Source organism: Malaclemys terrapin, chromosome 3, assembly GCF_027887155.1.
Source record: "Malaclemys terrapin pileata isolate rMalTer1 chromosome 3, rMalTer1.hap1, whole genome shotgun sequence".
In the NCBI taxonomy this organism is placed as follows: domain Eukaryota; kingdom Metazoa; phylum Chordata; order Testudines; family Emydidae; genus Malaclemys; species Malaclemys terrapin.
The window spans coordinates 161,198,261-161,216,185 of record NC_071507.1 but is presented as its reverse complement, the minus strand read 5'-3'; the positions used below and the strand labels follow the sequence as shown (position 1 = coordinate 161,216,185).

Genomic DNA, 17,925 nt, shown 5'->3' with positions numbered 1-17,925 from the left:
CCCAGCAGCAACAAAAACCTTCCCGGTTACAAACTGATAGCATTTGGCTCCCCCGCCAGGCCAAGGAAAAGATTTACCATCTCCAGGCTGCTGATTAAATCATTAATGTAACTCTGTCTAAAAAAAACCCCACCAACAAACGCAGGATGCTGAGCCTTTGTTACTGCAAGTAGGTTTCCGAAACCACACCCTGGTAAGTCTCCTGTACGCGCGTTCTTGCGGGACTCCCTTTTCTAGCCCTAGTTTTCTAATCAGAGTAGCCAATTCCCAGAGAAAGCGCATTGACTAGGAGGGAAGGAGAGAGGAAGTGTGTTTCTCCACACAGCTTCTTTTCAAGTCACTGGGTGCACAAATGGCGGTTTTCAGCCTCTCTTTGCCGAGACAGCTTCAGTAAACAAATGTTTGATCTCGGTTTATATCCTTTATGCCTGTTTATCTTTTCTAATAAACAGAGCAGTCAGCAGCTGCCCAGAACCGGATCACTGCCGGGAATAAAAATGATGCAGTGCAGGGCCATGAACCGGCGGTGCCATTTCTGGATTTCCTAGCCTCTTAGAGGAAGTGGGAAAATGAGATGCTTAAATGGTGGCACTTTAGTCTATACTTAGTGATTTGGTGAACAAATCTTCAGGATCGACCCTCGCACACAAGTGCTGGGGAGCTGATGCAGGATCGTGTGCCTTCCTATTTGTTTCTCTGCATTTCCCACTTAAGGATGTTTGGGACTTTGCCAGTGCACCTGATTGGAAAACAATGCTTATATTTGCTGATTCAAGATGGAGATTTACAATAGTCCTTGTGCTGTGTAATCTGGCTCCAACCCAGGGTATGATTTTAGTGGCATGAATTTTTCGTGGCATGTTATTCTCAATCTGGTTTGTTGTATATTAGTATTTTTTGTTTTGTAGAGTCCATCTTCAGCCCTTCTAGACTCCACTGTTTCTTGGATCAGGAAACTGTGAAGATCTAAATGCCTGCTAATATTTTCAACTTGGTTTTTTGGCTGCCAGCCTGCTCTAGAAGGGCTTGAGATGTGCCCCTATTGAATTAAAACATAATTCATTGTGGCTCAATTATTATTGGTGATAATTTTTCTTTCACTTCTGAAATGTTTTTCTATGGTTTTCACGGTAATCATGCATTGGTTGACAAGATATATTATTATTTAGATTGGCATTTTAGGTTTTTTAAAAAATGAAAACTGCACAACCCAGAATCATAATTGATTGAATAATGCAATGAAAATTTTATGCTGCAGCCTAAATTGCAATCATACACAGTTAAATAATCCTCTAAATAAAGGGTGAACAAACATTATTGGGTGATCATATTCAAGCGTACTCTAGTCCCCTTTTCTATCATTGTACCCGTCCATGTGTTAAAGTACAGAAAAAATATTGAATCCAAAACAATAATTTTGAACAATTCTCTCACTAAATTCTTGCATTGTTCACCAAAACATGATGTAATGACAGCATAGTGTAGGGGATTGAGCACAGTGCTGGGAGTCAGAAAGCTTCAGAGATCTAATCAGAGCTATGATTCTCTAACTGGTGTTGGTGCAGGGGAAATCCTGTAGTACTCATGGAAAATGGAATTCTTCCCACAAGGCCACAGAATAGAGGTGCAGGTACCCTACCCCTACAGTTTAAGTGCACCCCTTGCAGGGGTAGGGAGGTTTAGTCAATAACTCCTGGCAGACAGAGGTTTAAACAATAATTTTGTGTAGACATGAGTTCAGTTTCTCCTGGTCTGACCTTAGCTTCAAAGACTTTACTGCAACTAACATGAAAAGAAGTCCTCAAGGGCCACAGCTCCATGGTTCCCAACTAGCCATGTCCATCGTTCATGGAGTCCATCTCCCCCTACACACATTGGGCCTGCACCAGTTTCAGCTTCCTGAGGATTGACCCCAGGCTGGATCGACTTAAATCACCAATTTTAATAATGATTTAAATCCGAAAGCAGAAAATCTTGATTTTGGTTTTTGATTTTAATCATATTGTACATTTGTACTTTTTAGTTATATTGCAAAAGAAAAGTTGATTCTCACTGTTTGCTAACATCATTTGGGTGGGAAGGAGGGGATAGCTCAGTGGTTTGAGCATTGGTCTGCTAAACCCAGGGTTGTGAGTTCAGTCCTTGAGCGCACCACTTAGAGATCTGGGGCAAAATCAGTACTTGGTCCTGCTAGTGAAGGCAGGAGGCTGGACTCAATGACCTTTCAAGGTCCCTTCCAGTTCTAGGAGATAAATTAATGGAGATATCCTATTTAACCACTAAAACATGTCCATTTGCAACTAAATTTGGTACTTCTCTTTGATAACCAGGAGGATAAACATGTATTTAAGGAATCATAGCTTAATTTACATTTATTCAGATGCTTAATTTTTACATTTTTACATTTTGATGATGTTACAAAATGGTGAATGATTTATTTTTTGTGTCCCAGATGACAATATATTCTCTGTAATTTTTGTCAAGTTTTATTTGGCTAGAATATGCTAGAAAATTCAATTAAAGTGCACAAAAACAGCAATTTAAATTTTTAAATTAAATAAACTATCTTAAATGTGCTGGATATATAAACTTTTTTTCTCAAAGTATGATTTGCATTTAAAACTGAGTTATTAACCAAAGGAAATATTATCTGTAGTTAGTAAATTTGAAAGATTGTTTCTGGTCACCACGTGCTTCAAGATTTTAGAACTAGTATATCTCATCCTCTCATAGATTGGAAGAGGAAAACAAGCTTTCCCGCTTTCTCAACTTCCAATTGGTTTCTTAACTATGAAAGGGGAACTACACAAAAATGGGGAAGCTAGTTAAACAGAAATTAAAAGGAACAGTACAACAGAACAAGAGTGAAAAGCCTGCAAACTGCACAGAAACTATTTGAAAATACCATAAGAGGGGCACAAACTAAATGTATACCTCAAATTAAAAAAAACAGTAAGAAATTTTTTTTAAATGCCACCATAGCTAAATAAAAGAGTAAAAGAGGCAGTGAGAGGCAAAAAGGCAATCTTTAAAAATTGGAAGTCAAATCAGAGGACAATAGAGGAAGGAGCATAAACTCTGGCAAGTCCAGTGTAAAAGCATCATTATCCAGGACAAAAAAGTATTTGAAAAACAATTAGCAAAAGACAACAAAAACTAACAGCAACAGTTTATTTAAAATACACTAGGAGCAGTAAGCCTCCCAAACAATCAGTGGACCCACTGTACCCTGAAGGAGCATTCAAGGAAGACAAGGCCATTGCAGAGAAGCTAAATTAATTATTTACATCAGTCTTCACTGCAGAGGATGTGAGGGAGATTCCTACAACTGAGCCATTCTTTTTAGGTGACAAATCTGAGGAACTGTCCCAGACTGAAGTGCCAATAGAGGAAGTTTTGGAACAAATTGATAAATTAAACAGTAATATGTCACCAGGACCAGATGATATTCACCCAAGAGTTCTGAAGGAACTCAAATATGAAATTGCAGAACTACTAACTGTGATGTGTAACCTCTTGCTTAAATACGAAGACTGGAGGATAGCTAATGTAATACAATTTTTTTTAAAAAGGCTCCAGATGGAATCCTGGCAATTACAGGCTGGTAAGTCTAATTTCAGTACCAGGCAAATTGGTTGAAACTATAGTAAAGAACAGAATTATCAGACACAAAGATTAACATATGTTGGGGAAGAGTCAACATGGCTTCTGTCAATGGAAATCATGCCTCCCCAATCTATTACAATTCTTCAGAGGGTTAACAAGCATGTGGACAAGTGTCATCCAGTTGATATAGTGTACCTGGACTTTCAGAAAGTCTCTGACAAGGTCCCACACCAAAGGCTCTTAAGCAAAGTTACGAGTCATGAGATAAGAGGGAAGGTCCTTTCATGGATCAGTAACTGGTTAAAAGATAGGAAACAAGGGGTAGGAATAAATGGTTAATTCTCATAATGGAGAGAGGTAAATAGTGGGGTCCCTCAAGGATCTGTATTGGAGTCAGTGCTGTTCAGCATATTCATAAATGATCTGGAAAAGGGGTGCAGATGATACAATATTACTAGGGCTGTTAATTAATTGCAGTTAACTCAAGCAACTAACTCAAAACAAATTAACTTGATTTAAAAAATTAATCACAGTTTTAATCACACTGTTAAACAATAACAGAATACCATTTACTTAAATATTTTTGGATGTTTTTATGTGTTCAAATATACTGATTTAAATTACAACACAGAATACAAAGTGTACAGTGCTCACTTTATATTATTATTTTTATTACTAATATTTGCACTGTAAAAATTATAATCAAAAGAAAGAGTATTTTTCAATTCACCTCATATAAGTCCTGTAGTGCAATCTCTTTATCATGAAAGTGCAACACTCCAAAATCTGAAAGGGATGAGGTGTGAAATATGCTGTCAGAAGTCTTAAAGGAGTAACACTCTGGTTCAGAAACTACAGAACCCGAACCGCTAAAAAAAACAAACCAAGCTTCTGTTGGTGGCATCTGACTAGATGATGAAAATGAACATGTGCCAGTCCACACTGCTTTGGATGGTTATCGAGCATAACCCATCATCAGCAAGGAAGCATGTCCTCTGGAATGGTGGTCGAAGCATGAAGGGGCATACGTAAATGCCTTGCAACGCCGACTACAGCAGTGCCATGTGAACGCCTGTTCTCACTTAACGACTGGCTGAACATGAAGTAGGACTGAGTGGACTTGTAGGCTCTAAAGTTTTACATTGTTTTATTTTTGAGTGCAGTTATGTAAAAAAATTAATTCTACGTTTGTAAGTTGCACTTTCACGATAAAGATATTGCACTACAGTATTTGTATGAGATGAAATACTATTTCTTTTATCTTTTTACAGTTATTTGTAATCAAAAATAATAATAAAAAGTGAGTATTGTACACTGTAGACAGAGGACAACCCCGAGCCATAGGTACACCTTAAGGGGAATGTAGGAAGTAGCCCTGGGACAGTAGACTATCGTCTGGTTGTCATTGCCTAAATCCAGGTCAGCGTGTTTCGGCTAAATCCCTGCTGACCCAGTGGCAGAACACTGCCACTGTTAGGGCCTTGGGCTGGGTCCTGGTGGAGTAGGGTGGGCCCAGGTTCACCTACTCCTCTGTTGCCAATCCCACTCCTGGGGTGGCAGCCTCCCCATTCTAGGCCAAGAGGCATACGTTTGTCTGCTGTCTGCAAGAGACAGAACGTCATGATAAAGAGATTGGACTATAGTACTTGTATTTTTCAATTCACTTCATACTATTTTACCTTTTTTACAGTGCAAATATTTGTATTAAAAAATAATATAAAGTCAGCACTGTACACTTAGAATTCTGTGTTGTAATTGAAATCAATATATTTTAATTGGATGTAGGAAACATCCAAAAATACTTAAATAAATGTTATTCTATTATTAACAGTGCAATTAAAACTGTGATTAATCATTTGACAGCCCTAAAAATTACTCAAGATAGTTAACTACAAAACTGCCTGTGAAGAGTTAAAAAGGGATCTCACAAAATAAGGTGAATGGGCAACAAAACTGGTCCCAGAGAGTACTTATCTGTGGTTCACAGTCAAGCTGGAAGGGCATATGAAGTAGGGATTGGTCCTGAATCCAGTTCTGTTCAATATCTTCATCAATGATTTAGATAATGGCATACAGAGCACACTTATAAAATTTTGCAGACAATACCAAGCAGGGAAGGGTTTCAAGTGCTTTGGAGGATAGGATTAAAATTCAAAATGATCTGGACAAACTGGAAAAATGATCTGAAGTAAATAGGATGAAATCAGTAAGGACAAATGCAAAATACTCTACTTAGGAAGGAACAATCAATTGCACACAAAAGGGGAAATGACTGTTAGGACTGAGTTCTGTGGAAAGGGATCAGGGGGTCACAATAGATTACAAGCTAAATATGAGTCAACAGTGTAATACTGTTGCAAAAACAACAAATATCATTTTGGGATGTATTAGCAGGAGTGTTGTAAGCAAGACACAAGGAGTAATTCTTCTGCTGTAGTCCACACGGATAAGGACTCAATTGGAGTATTTTGTCCAGTTCTGGGTGCCAAATTTCAGGAAAGATGTGGACAAACTGGAGAAAGTTCAGAGGAGAGCAACAAAAAAATTATTAAAGGTCTAGAAAACATGACCCATGAGGAAAGATTGAAAAAAAATGGGTTTGTTTAGTCTGCAGAAGAGAAAACAGAGGGGACATGGTAACTGTTTTCAAGTACATAAAAGGTTGTTAGAAGGAGGAAGGAGAAAAATTGTTGGGGTTAACCTCTGAGGATAGGACAACAAGCAATGGGGTTTAATTGTGGCATGGGGGCGTTAGATTGGACATTAGGAAAAACTTCCTAACTGTTAGGTGGTTAAGCACTGGAATAAATTGCCTAGGGAAGTTGTGGAATCTCCATCATTGGAGGTTTTTAAGAGCAGGTTAGACAAAAACCTGTCAGGCAGAGACGGATTAAGGTCTCCTGGGACTCTGGGCTGGAGCAAGTGGGGGGGGGGTTGGCACCAGAACCGTGGCCCCCTTCCACCTATGGCCCCACCCCCTTCTGCTCCTTCCCCCACTCACTCCTTTCTAGCCCCCACCGCTGCAGCCCTGAGACTAGAGAAGCTCAGCGCCCCTGCCGCAGCCCCGGGGCTGCAGGAGGGGGAGACTTTTCTAGGCACCCTAAATTGGCAGGGAACCCTGGGCACGGGCCCCATTGGCCCATGCGATAATTCACCACTGCTGTCAGGGATGGTCTAGAATACTTAGTCCTGCCTTGAGTGCAGGGGACTGTACTGGAAGGCCTCTTGAGGTCTCTTCCAGTCCTACGTTTCTATGATTCTGTGAAAATGGCAGGTGAAATTTAATGTTGATAAATACAAAGTAATGCACACTGGAAAAAATAACCCCAAATTAGCTGATAGCATTTAAGAAGGAGATCTTGGAGTCATCGTTGATAGTTCTCTGAAAACATCTGCTCAATGTGCAGCAGCAATCAAAAAGCTAACAGAATGTTAGGAACTATTAGAAGAGGGATAGATAATAAGACCAAAAAATACCATAATGCCACTATATAAATTCATAGTATGCCCACACCTTTAACACTGCATTCAGTTCTGGTCGCCCCAGCTCAAAAAAGATTTATTAAAATTGGAAAAGGTACAGAGAAAGGCAACAAAAATTATTAGGGGTATGGAACAGCTTCCATATGAGGAGAGATTAAAAAGACTTGGACCGTTCATCTCAGAAAAGAGACAATTAAGGGGGAACATGATAGAGATCTATAAAGTTATGAATGGTGTGGAAAAGAGAAGTGTTATTTACCCCTTTGCATAACATGAGAACTGGGGGTCAACCAATGAAATTAGTAGGCAGCAAGTTTAAAACTAACTAGGGCTGTCAATTAATCGCACTTAACTCATGTGATTAACTCAAAACAAATTAATGCATTTTTTTTTAACAAGTGTTACTGGCACACCTCTAGTGATGGGACTTGGCGGCGGCCCAGTGGGGAGGGAGGCACCGGTTGTGGCAGCCAGCAGGAGGCAGCCGGGCACAAGAGACTTCATAATACAGTCCAGATGCACTCCCTTCCCCCCACGATGATCCATTGATATGAGGGAAGGGGTAAGGGCAATAGCCAGCAGCCACAAGGTCGCAAAGCAGGAAAAGGGCGCTTTAGAACTACTACCACAGGACCCCATCCCCGGGCAACTCCAGCGAGCTCCCCGTCTTCCTGCTGCACTAATCGATTATGACCCTATCCTCTAGTCAGTGGGTGATCTGAGAGAGTCGGTTAAACACCTTTCAGGGGGAAGAGAGGAGACCGGTCCTCTGCCACCTGCACCATCACCTCCCTGCTGGACAGGGCTGGGCTTAGGTGTGGGGGGCCACTACCCAGGGGAGTGCCGCTGCTGCCTCTGGGGCAGAGGTGCCCCTTCTCCCAACACCTGGCTCCACTGCTGCTCCTGCCTCCTCCCCGCTTCCCATGGAGCCACCCCTGACCAAGCTGCTCCAGACCAAGAGCCTGCCTCCTGTTTGCTGCACAGACCGGGGGCAGGAAGTGGAGGGGGCTGATGTCGGAGTATCTCCCTCCCCGACTCAGTACCCAGTTGCAGCTAAGCTGGACCCCTGCTGCTGTTGCTGGCTCAGGAGTGAGTGCTGCTGACACCAGCTGCTGCTGGCTGAAAAAGTTCAGGCTCCTGAGTGCTCTGCTTAAAGAGACAGGGTTCCATTAACACACACTCCCCTCCCCGCAACACACACACACACACACACACACACACACACTTCTCCCCCAAAACACACACACACTCTCACGCCGAACCTGAATTTGAAATGGTGCCCCTGGTGAGACAGGAGTGATCAGAGGGCTACGAGATTGCCATGGGCTCTGGCACGATGCAGCCCCCGGGTGACAATACAGAGCTCACCCTGAGCTGCAGGCTGAGTGCCAGGCACCACGAGCCACAGCAGAAGTGCAGAAGTAATGGTGGCAATACACCATATACCATGCCATCCTTACTTCTGGGCTACTGCTAGCAGCAGCATCGTCTTCAGAGCTGAGTGCCCGGACAGCACCGGCTGCCCAGCCAATGCTTAATTTGTGCTGGGACTGAGCCCTGGCACCTCTTTCAATACAAATTAAGCACTGGAGGGAGGCAGCAGGGCCTGGAGGTGATGGGGGGTTGGGGAGCCCCTGCAAGGCAGGGGCGATGGAGGGGTGGGGAGCCCATGGGGGCTGGGATAATGGGAAGATGCCCATGGGGGCCAGGGGCACCAAAATACAAGTACACCCAGGGTGCCATTTTCCCCAAGGCCGGTCCTGCTGCTGGAGGCGGCTGCTCAGGACTCCTGAAAGGGGAAAGTGAGGGGTACCACATAGACAACAGGGACCTGGCGAGCTCAGCCTCCCTGCACCGGCCTCTCCTTCCCTGGTGCATGCCAAGTCCCTGAGGTAAAATCCACCCTCCCTTCCAGACAAGGTCTCACTCAGCTGAAGGGAGTCTACCTAGTTCAGTAAAAGCAGGCAAGCCTGATGATCCCAGTACCAGAAACCACTCTTCCAGAAGCAGCAGCAAGACACCTCCCTCCTCTTCCTCCTGCACAAGTGATTACTTGCTTCCTCCCCGGCCTCTTTCCCTCCCCCAGTCCACCCTCTCTGTCCCCCCTGAACAATGAATGCAAATATCTAAGATGAAACTCTTCCTCTTTGGACAGGAGGCGACCCTGACGAGCTCAGAAGAAACCCAACCCAACAGGAGCAGCATCAAGAATCCACCCTTCTCCTGCACAACTCACACCCCTCCCAGCTCCAGAATACTGACTTTCTCAGATAAAAATCTTACCCCTTCAAGAAGCCAAGACTCCTCTAAAGGAGACACATACAAAATAGTATATATACATAGTAAAGGCTAATCCAGCAGCAGCAGGGAAAAAACAGCCTCCTGCACAATTCACTTCCCTACTGAATGCTAAAATCCTGAGGTAAAATCCTTCCATATTGACAGCAAAGGCTCCTTTGAACAGGACACAAATATATATTGATTATATAGCATTTATTGAATTATTCCAGACATTGGCACAGTTTTACTGTGTTCTCGTGCTCCGGAGTGATTAAATATCAGAAAAAGTTAATGGAGCAAAGCAGCAAAAGATCAGGTCTTTTGAATGGGAGGTTTATTTTTAAAAAATTTTCGGATGGTTCTCTGGATAAAAGGACGGTTATCTGTATCTATTGCCAGGCTGAGTTCCAATACCATCGAAGTACTTCAAGTCTGCAGTACCACTTACGTGCTAAACATGCTTTTGCCTCCAGTTCTTGTGCTACAGATAACCCACCAACAGCAAATGAATCCATCCAACCGCAACAGAGTACGCTTGCAGAGTATCAGGATCGTTACAAGCCCATGGATCAAACAAAGTACAACACCTTAACCAATGCTATTGCAAAGTGGATAGCTATGGACTGCAGACCACTCAACATTGTAAATGACAGAGGGCTAAGAGATGTTATTCAAATTGCATCTTCCAATCAGTTATACACGTTGCCCTCCGAAGGAACTATTGCATCACGAATACATGATCTATATAACAACGAGAAGACTACAAAGTTGGAGCTTTTGAAAAATGCACTAGCTGTTGCTTTGACTGGTGATCACTGGACATCCTTGAGCAATCACAGCTATCTTGGAGTCACGGCACACCTGATTGATGCTTCATGGACACTGCAGTCATTTGCTTTAACTGTAATGCATACTGAAGAGAGACATGCTGAATCATGTGCAGAGTGTTTCTTGGATGTTGCAAAAGAATGGAATATTCAAGAAAAAGTAACAACAATTAGTACTGACAGTGCACATAATATGATAGCAGCAGACAGTCGTTTGCCTTTTGAACACATGACATGCATCGCTCACAGTCTGCAGCGATCCATTACAGTAGCGCTCAGTGATGGTGGTTTTGAAAACATACTGGAAAAATGTAGAAAACTTGTGGGCCATTTCAAACACAGTCCAATTAACAATACAGAGCTAGGAATACAACAAGCTGCAAAGGGACAGAAAGAAGAACCTCTTGTTCAAGATATTTCAACGAGATGGAACTCCACATTGGGTATGGTTCAGCACCTGCTTTGCAATAAAGCTGCTATCACAGCCACATTAGCTCTTCAAAAGCAGAAACTATCAGTGCCAACAGGTAAGGATTTTGAAAAACTGCAAAAACTAGAAACACTACTTGAGCCCTGCAGGTTTGTTACTGAACTCCTTGGCGGAGAATTGTATGTCTCCTGCTCTGTGGTTTTACCCGCATTCTGCCATATATTTAGTGTTATGGAAGTCTCAGATGACGACCCAGAATATGTTATTCAGTTTAAGAACACTTTCACTGCAGATCTGATAAAACACAAAGAAGGTACCAATATGAGATTTCTAAAGATAGCTACAGCACTCGACCCAAGGTTTAAGCATCTGAAGTGCCTTCCAAAATCTGAAAGGGATGAGGTGTGGAACATGATGTCAGAAGTCTTAAAAGAGCAACACTCCAATGCGGAAACTACAGAACCTGAACCACCAAAAAAGAAAATGAACCTTCCATTGGTGGCAGATGATGAAAATGAGTGTGCGTCAATCTGCACTGCTTTGGATCGTTATCGAGCAGAACCTGTCATCAGCATGGAAACATGTCCTCTGGAATGGTGGTCAAAGCATGAAGGGGCATACAAATGTTTAGCATATGTGGCACGTAAATATCTTGCGACGCCGGCTACAGCAGTGCCATGTGAACGCCTGTTCTCACTTTCAGGTGACATTGTAAATAAGAAGTGGGCAGCATTATCTCCCGTAAATGTAAACAAACTTGTTTGTCTTAGTGATTGGCTGAACAAGAAGTAGGACTGAGTGGACTTGTAGGCTCTAAAGTTTTACATTGTTTTATTTTTGAGTGTAGTTATGTAAAAAAAATAATTACACATTTTCTCAATAAAGAGATTGCACTACAGTACTTGTATGAGGTGAATTGAAAAGTACTACTTTTGTTTATCTTTTTTACAGTGCAAATATTTGTAATCAAAATAGTAGTATAAAGTGAGCACTGTACACTTTGTATTCTATGTTGTAATTGAAATCAGTGTATTTGAAAATGTAGAATACATCCACTTAATCGCACTGTTTAACAGTACGATTAAAACTGCAATTAATTGCAACTATTTTTTTATCTCATGATTAATCACAATTAATTTTTTAATAATTTCACAGCCCTAAAACTAACATAAGAAAGTACTTCTTCAAACAATGCACAGTCAACCTGTGGAAATCATTGCCAGGGGATGTTTTGAGGGCCTGTAATGAGAGGACATGGCCATCCTCTGAGACTGACGGGGAGGAACCCCTGCCTACCCCGCCGGAAGCAGAGGGGTAGGGACAGGAAATATAAAAGGTAGGGCCTGAAGCTCAGTTGGGCTGGATCTGCTGGAGGTGATGGACAGCTCTCGTCCACTGCTGTGTCTCGAGCCAGACAGAGACCGCTACAGCGCCGAGGACCTAGAAAAGCTGCCAGAGCTGTCTGCTGCCAGGGACACCAAGGAGCTGCTAGGACTGCCATTAGCAGTATACCCCAAGGAAATGGAGGACGACCCTGAGCCCCAGATACACCTTAAGGAGAATGTTGGAAGTAGCCCTGGGACACTAGAATATCGTCTGGTTGTGTCACTGCCTGAATCCAGTCAGCATGTTTCGGCTGAATCCAGTGGCTGAACACTCACCCACTGTTAGGGCCCTGGGCTGGGTCCCGGTGGCGTAGGATGGGACCAGATTCCCCTACTCCTCTGCTGCCAATCCCACCCCTGGGGTGGCAGCCTCCCCATTCTAGGCTAAGAGGCCTGTGTTTGTCTGCTGTCCGCAAGAGCCAGAACATCAGGACGTATGTTTTGTACTCCGCTCTGCCTGAGGGCCTGTGCTCCTAGACTGTGTGGTGTCCCCCCCTTCCTGAGGGCCAGATCCCCTAGACTGTTTTTCACTCCACCCTGCCTGAGGGCCTGAGCTCATTAGACTTTCTGCCCTGCCCCACCTGAGACCATGGCCCTGGACTGCTTGTCACCTGACCCTGCCTAGACAACCGGGGCCTTAGAGACTGTTAATTGCCCCAATAACCCTTGCCTTGGTAGAGACCCGAGACCAACGGGACATGGCCTCTCTCCAAGACTGACGGGAAGGGATGGCCACACATTCCTACAGAGCCAAAAGAATAACTGGGTTAAAAAAAAATTAGATAAGTTCATAGAGGATAAGTCCATCAATGGATACTAGCCAAGATGGTCAGGGATGCAACCACATGCTCTGGGTGTCCCTAAACTTCTGACTGCCAGAAGCTGGAACTGACAGGAGATGGATTGATCACTCGATAACTGCCCTGTTCTATTCATTCCCTCTGAAGCATCTGGCACTAGCCATTGTTGGAAGACAGGATACTGGGCTAGACAGACCATTGGCCTGACCTTAGTATGACCATTCTTATGTTCTTAATGAACAAGTAATTGAATTGAACCAGATGGATAGACTGAAATGGTTAAAATATTTTCTCTACACCTGCTGTCAAAAACTGGTTCAGTACTTCAAAAAACTGTGGTTCCAGGTTGTTAGCCAGTGATTTCCACCAGTTCAGTGGGTTGTATTTCTTCAGAACTTGACAGCAAACATGTACTGCTTAATATTATTTTTGCATTTAATTGCAGGCCTGGCTTGACATAAGTAACTTGCTTCATTTCTTAGTGGGCATCATTGGGAAGGTTAAGTTCCCATAACAAGCATTATGCTGGAATCAGGATAGCTAGCTAAAATCAGCAGGAACATCCTGGTATTAATAAACAAGCCTAAATGTAAGATAAGGTAAAGGTCAGATCATGCATGAACGCATGGACAGAGCATGCTGTACAGGGATTGGTTTCTACAGAGTAACCAAGCCAATCCCAAAACATGTGATGCAAAGTAAATGCAATGTGATGTGTAAATGTATATAAAGGAAGAGGTTTCTGTGTAACTTTGGATGTGTGGTATGCCCTATTCCCACCTCCTACACTTGAGTCTGAGCAATACAGCATAGCTTTGCTGTATGTCAAATAAAAATATGTGTGTGACAAAATGTGGAGTTGAACTCAGTTTTTGGGAAGCCAAGTGGAAAGAGGTTTCAGAGCAAATCCCAACATGAATGTAAATGATTTTAATAGAACTTTAAAAGCTTAGACCTTAACATAGGCTGCAACTTAACATTTAATTTTAAATATTTAAAATTTTAAAAATCCTATTTAAATTACAAAATCACCAATTTAAATACAAAAAAATCCAACTTTTTTTAAATCATCAGTTTTTATCATCCTGATTTCACTCTTAATTTCTCTCCCTCATAGTCCTTATTTCTCATTTATAACATCAGGTGTATTGTAAGGATTATAATATTTTTGTTAATGTTTGTACAGTGCTTGGAATATATGTGCTAAGTATATTTATTATTATATTATTATATTATTAATGTTTATTATAGCTGCTTTCTGGGGGGGAAAAGCTCTAACTCATCGCTGAGTTACTGTCTTCCTGCTAATCCCACAGGGGTTCTCTGTTTCCCGGACTGAGCCCTGACAAACTTTTCCATTTTTCTCTGCTTCAAAACCCCACCCTTAAGGCCCTAAATAATAATAATACCTTTTAGAGTTCCTTCCATCCTGAGAGATTAGGAATGTTGCTCTCCCCACCCATATCAATGAAATGTAGCCACTCCTGGGGTGAAACATAGCAGTAATCCTGCATTGGTAACCCTACAGTGGAGGCAGAGCACCCATGTTAGGAGGGTCCAGCCCTTTCAGCTATGGAGATGAACAGGTGGGGGTATGGCACCCTTTGCATATCTGCATGTCTTCTGATTAGCTGTCCTTCAGCAAGTGCATGTATTTTATCTCTATAGTGTGTAAACTCTTCAGGGCAATTGTCCTATTACTAAAGCGACCATATTTTCCAAATAAAACTGGGATGATTGGGGGAAAGGATTTTTCTAGGTATTAAAACAGTCCTACAAATTTACACCTGTAAATGTGTGCTGGTATTGCTACTGCCAGTTTCTGACTCAACAGTAACATATGCTTATTTTTCAGTGTGGAGAATTTTTTCCAGTAGCTTGGTGTTCTGAGTGAGTTTATCATGAAACTCTGACCAAGTGTCTAACATTTTCTTCGAGAAAAAGAACAGCTCTGATAGGAGTCTATACTCTTTCAACTTTTCCCTTCACCCAAGGCACTATTCACCAAACTCAACACTCATTCGACTGGATTGTTTGTTCCCAGCAAGCACATTCTCCTTGGCATAGCAATAAGTCTTAAATAAACATTTTGTAGGTATTATGAAAAAGTGATAAAACAAAAAACAGGACATTTCAGGTGTCCTGAAAGAAATTCCCTGGACATCAGAACAGCATATGAAAAATCAAGATGTCCTATTAAACCAAAATATATAGTCACTTTAGTTATTATGTATCTGTAAAACACCTTGCTCTATACAACTGAGAAACAATAATTATAATAATACACAATATTTTAGGCAGGTGAGTGAAGAACCTTAGGATTTCCATTAAAATATTGACTAGGAACATCCCTGCTCAATTTAGTTTTGGAGATTTAAGGAGGACCAGGGCCTGACCCTGCTTAGCTTGAGAGCTGATATGATCACAGACCAAGATGATATTGCTGCTTTATTCTATGTCTCTGATTATGCATTCATTCTGCTCATTAGATTGAAAACTTATTTGTGGTGTCTACTGTTGAATAGGGTTACCATATTTCAATACTGCAAAAAGAGGACACTCCACGGGGCCCTGGCCCCGCCCCAACTCCGCCCCCTCCCCTGAGCACCCCGCATTCCCCCTCCTCCCTCCTGCCCGCCCCCGCTGCGGTGGAGAGTGGCGGGAGACGGGAAAGTTGGAGCCCGGAGAGGAGGCGGTCCCCTTACCATGCCTCCCTATTTTCCCGGACATGTCAGGCTTTTTGGAAATTCCTCCCGAACGGGGATTTGAGGACCAAAAAGCCGGACATGTCCGGGAAAATCTGGACGTATGGTAACCCTACCCCAGAGCCACCTCCCGCCCGCCCGCCGGACCCCCCCCCAGGCCTCACCCCAGAGCCGCCTCCCGCCCACCAGACACCCCAGGCCTCACCCCAGAGCCGACTCCTGCCCGCTCGCCGGACCCCCCAGGCCTCACCCCAGAGCCACCTGCTCTCCACAGGGCCCATCCTCAGCCTTCTCCTGCCTCAGTGCCCCCTCTCCTGAGAGCCTGCCCTCCGCATCCCCCCCCTCCACAGCCCCTGCCTCAGAACTCCCCACCCCCTCCCATAGCCCCCACCTTCCATAGCGCCCCCCACATTCCACAGCACCCCCACCTCAGTCCTCCTCTTCACCTCCCTCCATAACCCCTACCCTTATTTCCCCACCTCCTCCCATAGCCCACCCCCTCCACAGCCCCCCACTCTCCACTACCCCTGCCTCAGAGCCCCCCACCTCCTCCCATAGTCCCCTACCCTCAGAATCCCCCCCACCTCAGAGTCCCCCACCCTTCACCTCCCTCAGGGGAGCCTCCACCCCGCTCCCAGCTGGACCCAGCGAGGCTGCGGCAGCTCAGGCTTCGGGAGGCGCTGCAGCGTGGGCCCTTCCTGGGTGGGGGAGCTCAGGCTCCCGGGAGCCGCCGCCGCACGCCGAGAAACTTTCCCCTGCGCCAGGACCCACCCCCGGGCAGCGGCTCCGCTGGTGGGGAGACAGCCCCGGCTGCACAGACCGCTGGCGGGGGGGGAGGACTCCTTGCACGGCCGGGACGGAGGGGGGAGAGTGAGGCTCTGCCAGAGCCACGGGGGATGCTCAGAGGAGGGAAAAGTGGCCGCGGGTCCCCCGCACCAGCAACTGGCTGCAGAGACACCACCGCTCCTAGCCGTGGGGCGCAGGGTTGCAGCAGCACGGGGAGGTTGTAATCTGCAGGCTGAGCGAGCTGACACCCCAAGAGGAGAGGGGGCAGTGGGTAGGGTTATCATACGTCCGTATTTTCCGGACATTTTTATATATTTAAAAAATCCTCCCAAACGGCAATTAACAACTAAAAAGCCGGACATGTCCGGGGAAATATGGACGTATGGTAACCCTACTGTTGAACAGTGGTGAAATACTGAATTAGCATAGCTCTCGTTATATATCTAACACCTTACACATCCAATTCTGTAGTCCATGCACAGGCAAATCTAATGGGAGTTTTGCCGGCATTAGAAGCGCATGGTTGATCTCAGTGGGTCCATACACCTTCACTACCATAGGTGGATGCAAACCGCACAGACAAATTCTGGGCAGCTGCTTCCCATGTGGGATTGTCCCAGGACTAATAAGCATTTAAGGTTTCAATTCTCAGCTCTGAGCTGTGCCTGAGTTTTTCTCTGAAACCATGTGACTAAGAACAACTGACTGAGAGCCAGGTCTGCTGGGACATATAAAAGGAAGCCTGTTTTCAGTAAGGGAGAGGGCTGTAAGGAATTTTTCTGTAATCAGGGGTTGGGGAAAGGTTCCCTGTGGAAAGGAAGAAAGAGATAGAGCCTGGGCAAGGCCTCGCAGAGGACTGCTTGGGAAAGGTCAGATAAAAGGCCTAACCATAGAGGGGCACTATTGAAAGTGGCTCTAGGAAACTACACAGCAAGGTAATCTTGCGTTTAGGACAGACTCCAAGATTTAGGGTCCAGGGCTGCGGCTTGTAGATTGGATGCCTCATAATGTCCATAGGCAGGTGGTGCAGAAACCTCTGCCCTGAGGTCCAAAAAACTTTGCTAAAGGAGGACAAGCCAATGGAGCTAGCCCCTAAAGGCAGAAGAACTTGTTTCATTTGGATTTTCCTTCATCTGGGCTCTTTTTTTCCTCTAGAAGGGAGGTCCAAAGCATCAAAATCACCAAAATCAATTTAGTCAGCCACAGAGAAACTGAGGCATGGCAGCACCAGATGTCAGAGAGAGAAACTGCACCTCACAATGATTAGCCTTCCAGAAAGCAGGTGGGTTATGTACTGCTGTTCCAATGGGGATTCTGTTAGGGGAGAGCAGTTTTTAATACTGGCTGACTGAAGATGTCCAGGGACTATACTGAATCAATGCAACCATCAAGCACCCCATCCTTTGGGAGTGTCACCGTTTCTGGGGTTGTGCTGGCTAACTAAAGGCTCATTATGGAGCAGGTGCTGTATTCATTTTGCACCTTCACCGCCTCCCTCTAAACAGACTTTTCACCACTGGGGGGACTCTTCATGCTGGGTGAGGCTGTTGGTTATCAGCTGAAAGCACAGCTATACACTGCCCTTCACTCTGGGCTGAGGTTAAAACTTTAATCTAGCCCTGT

The 17,925-nt window shown here is 44.3% G+C and overlaps 2 protein-coding genes across 3 annotated transcripts in view; one reads left to right on the top strand and one right to left on the bottom strand.

Moving 5' to 3' along the window:
* The window catches only part of DST (dystonin), a 432,436-nt gene that overhangs the window by 373,481 nt on the left and 41,030 nt on the right, over nucleotides 1–17,925 (bottom strand). The gene's annotated exons all lie outside the window — the stretch shown is intronic.
* LOC128833840 (E3 SUMO-protein ligase ZBED1-like) lies at nucleotides 33–11,729 on the top strand. Its single transcript, XM_054022036.1, has 2 exons — nucleotides 33–193; nucleotides 9,245–11,729. The coding sequence occupies exon 2, from the start codon at nucleotides 9,661–9,663 to the stop codon at nucleotides 11,416–11,418; it is 1,758 nt and encodes a 585-aa protein (XP_053878011.1). The 5' UTR covers nucleotides 33–193; nucleotides 9,245–9,660; the 3' UTR covers nucleotides 11,419–11,729.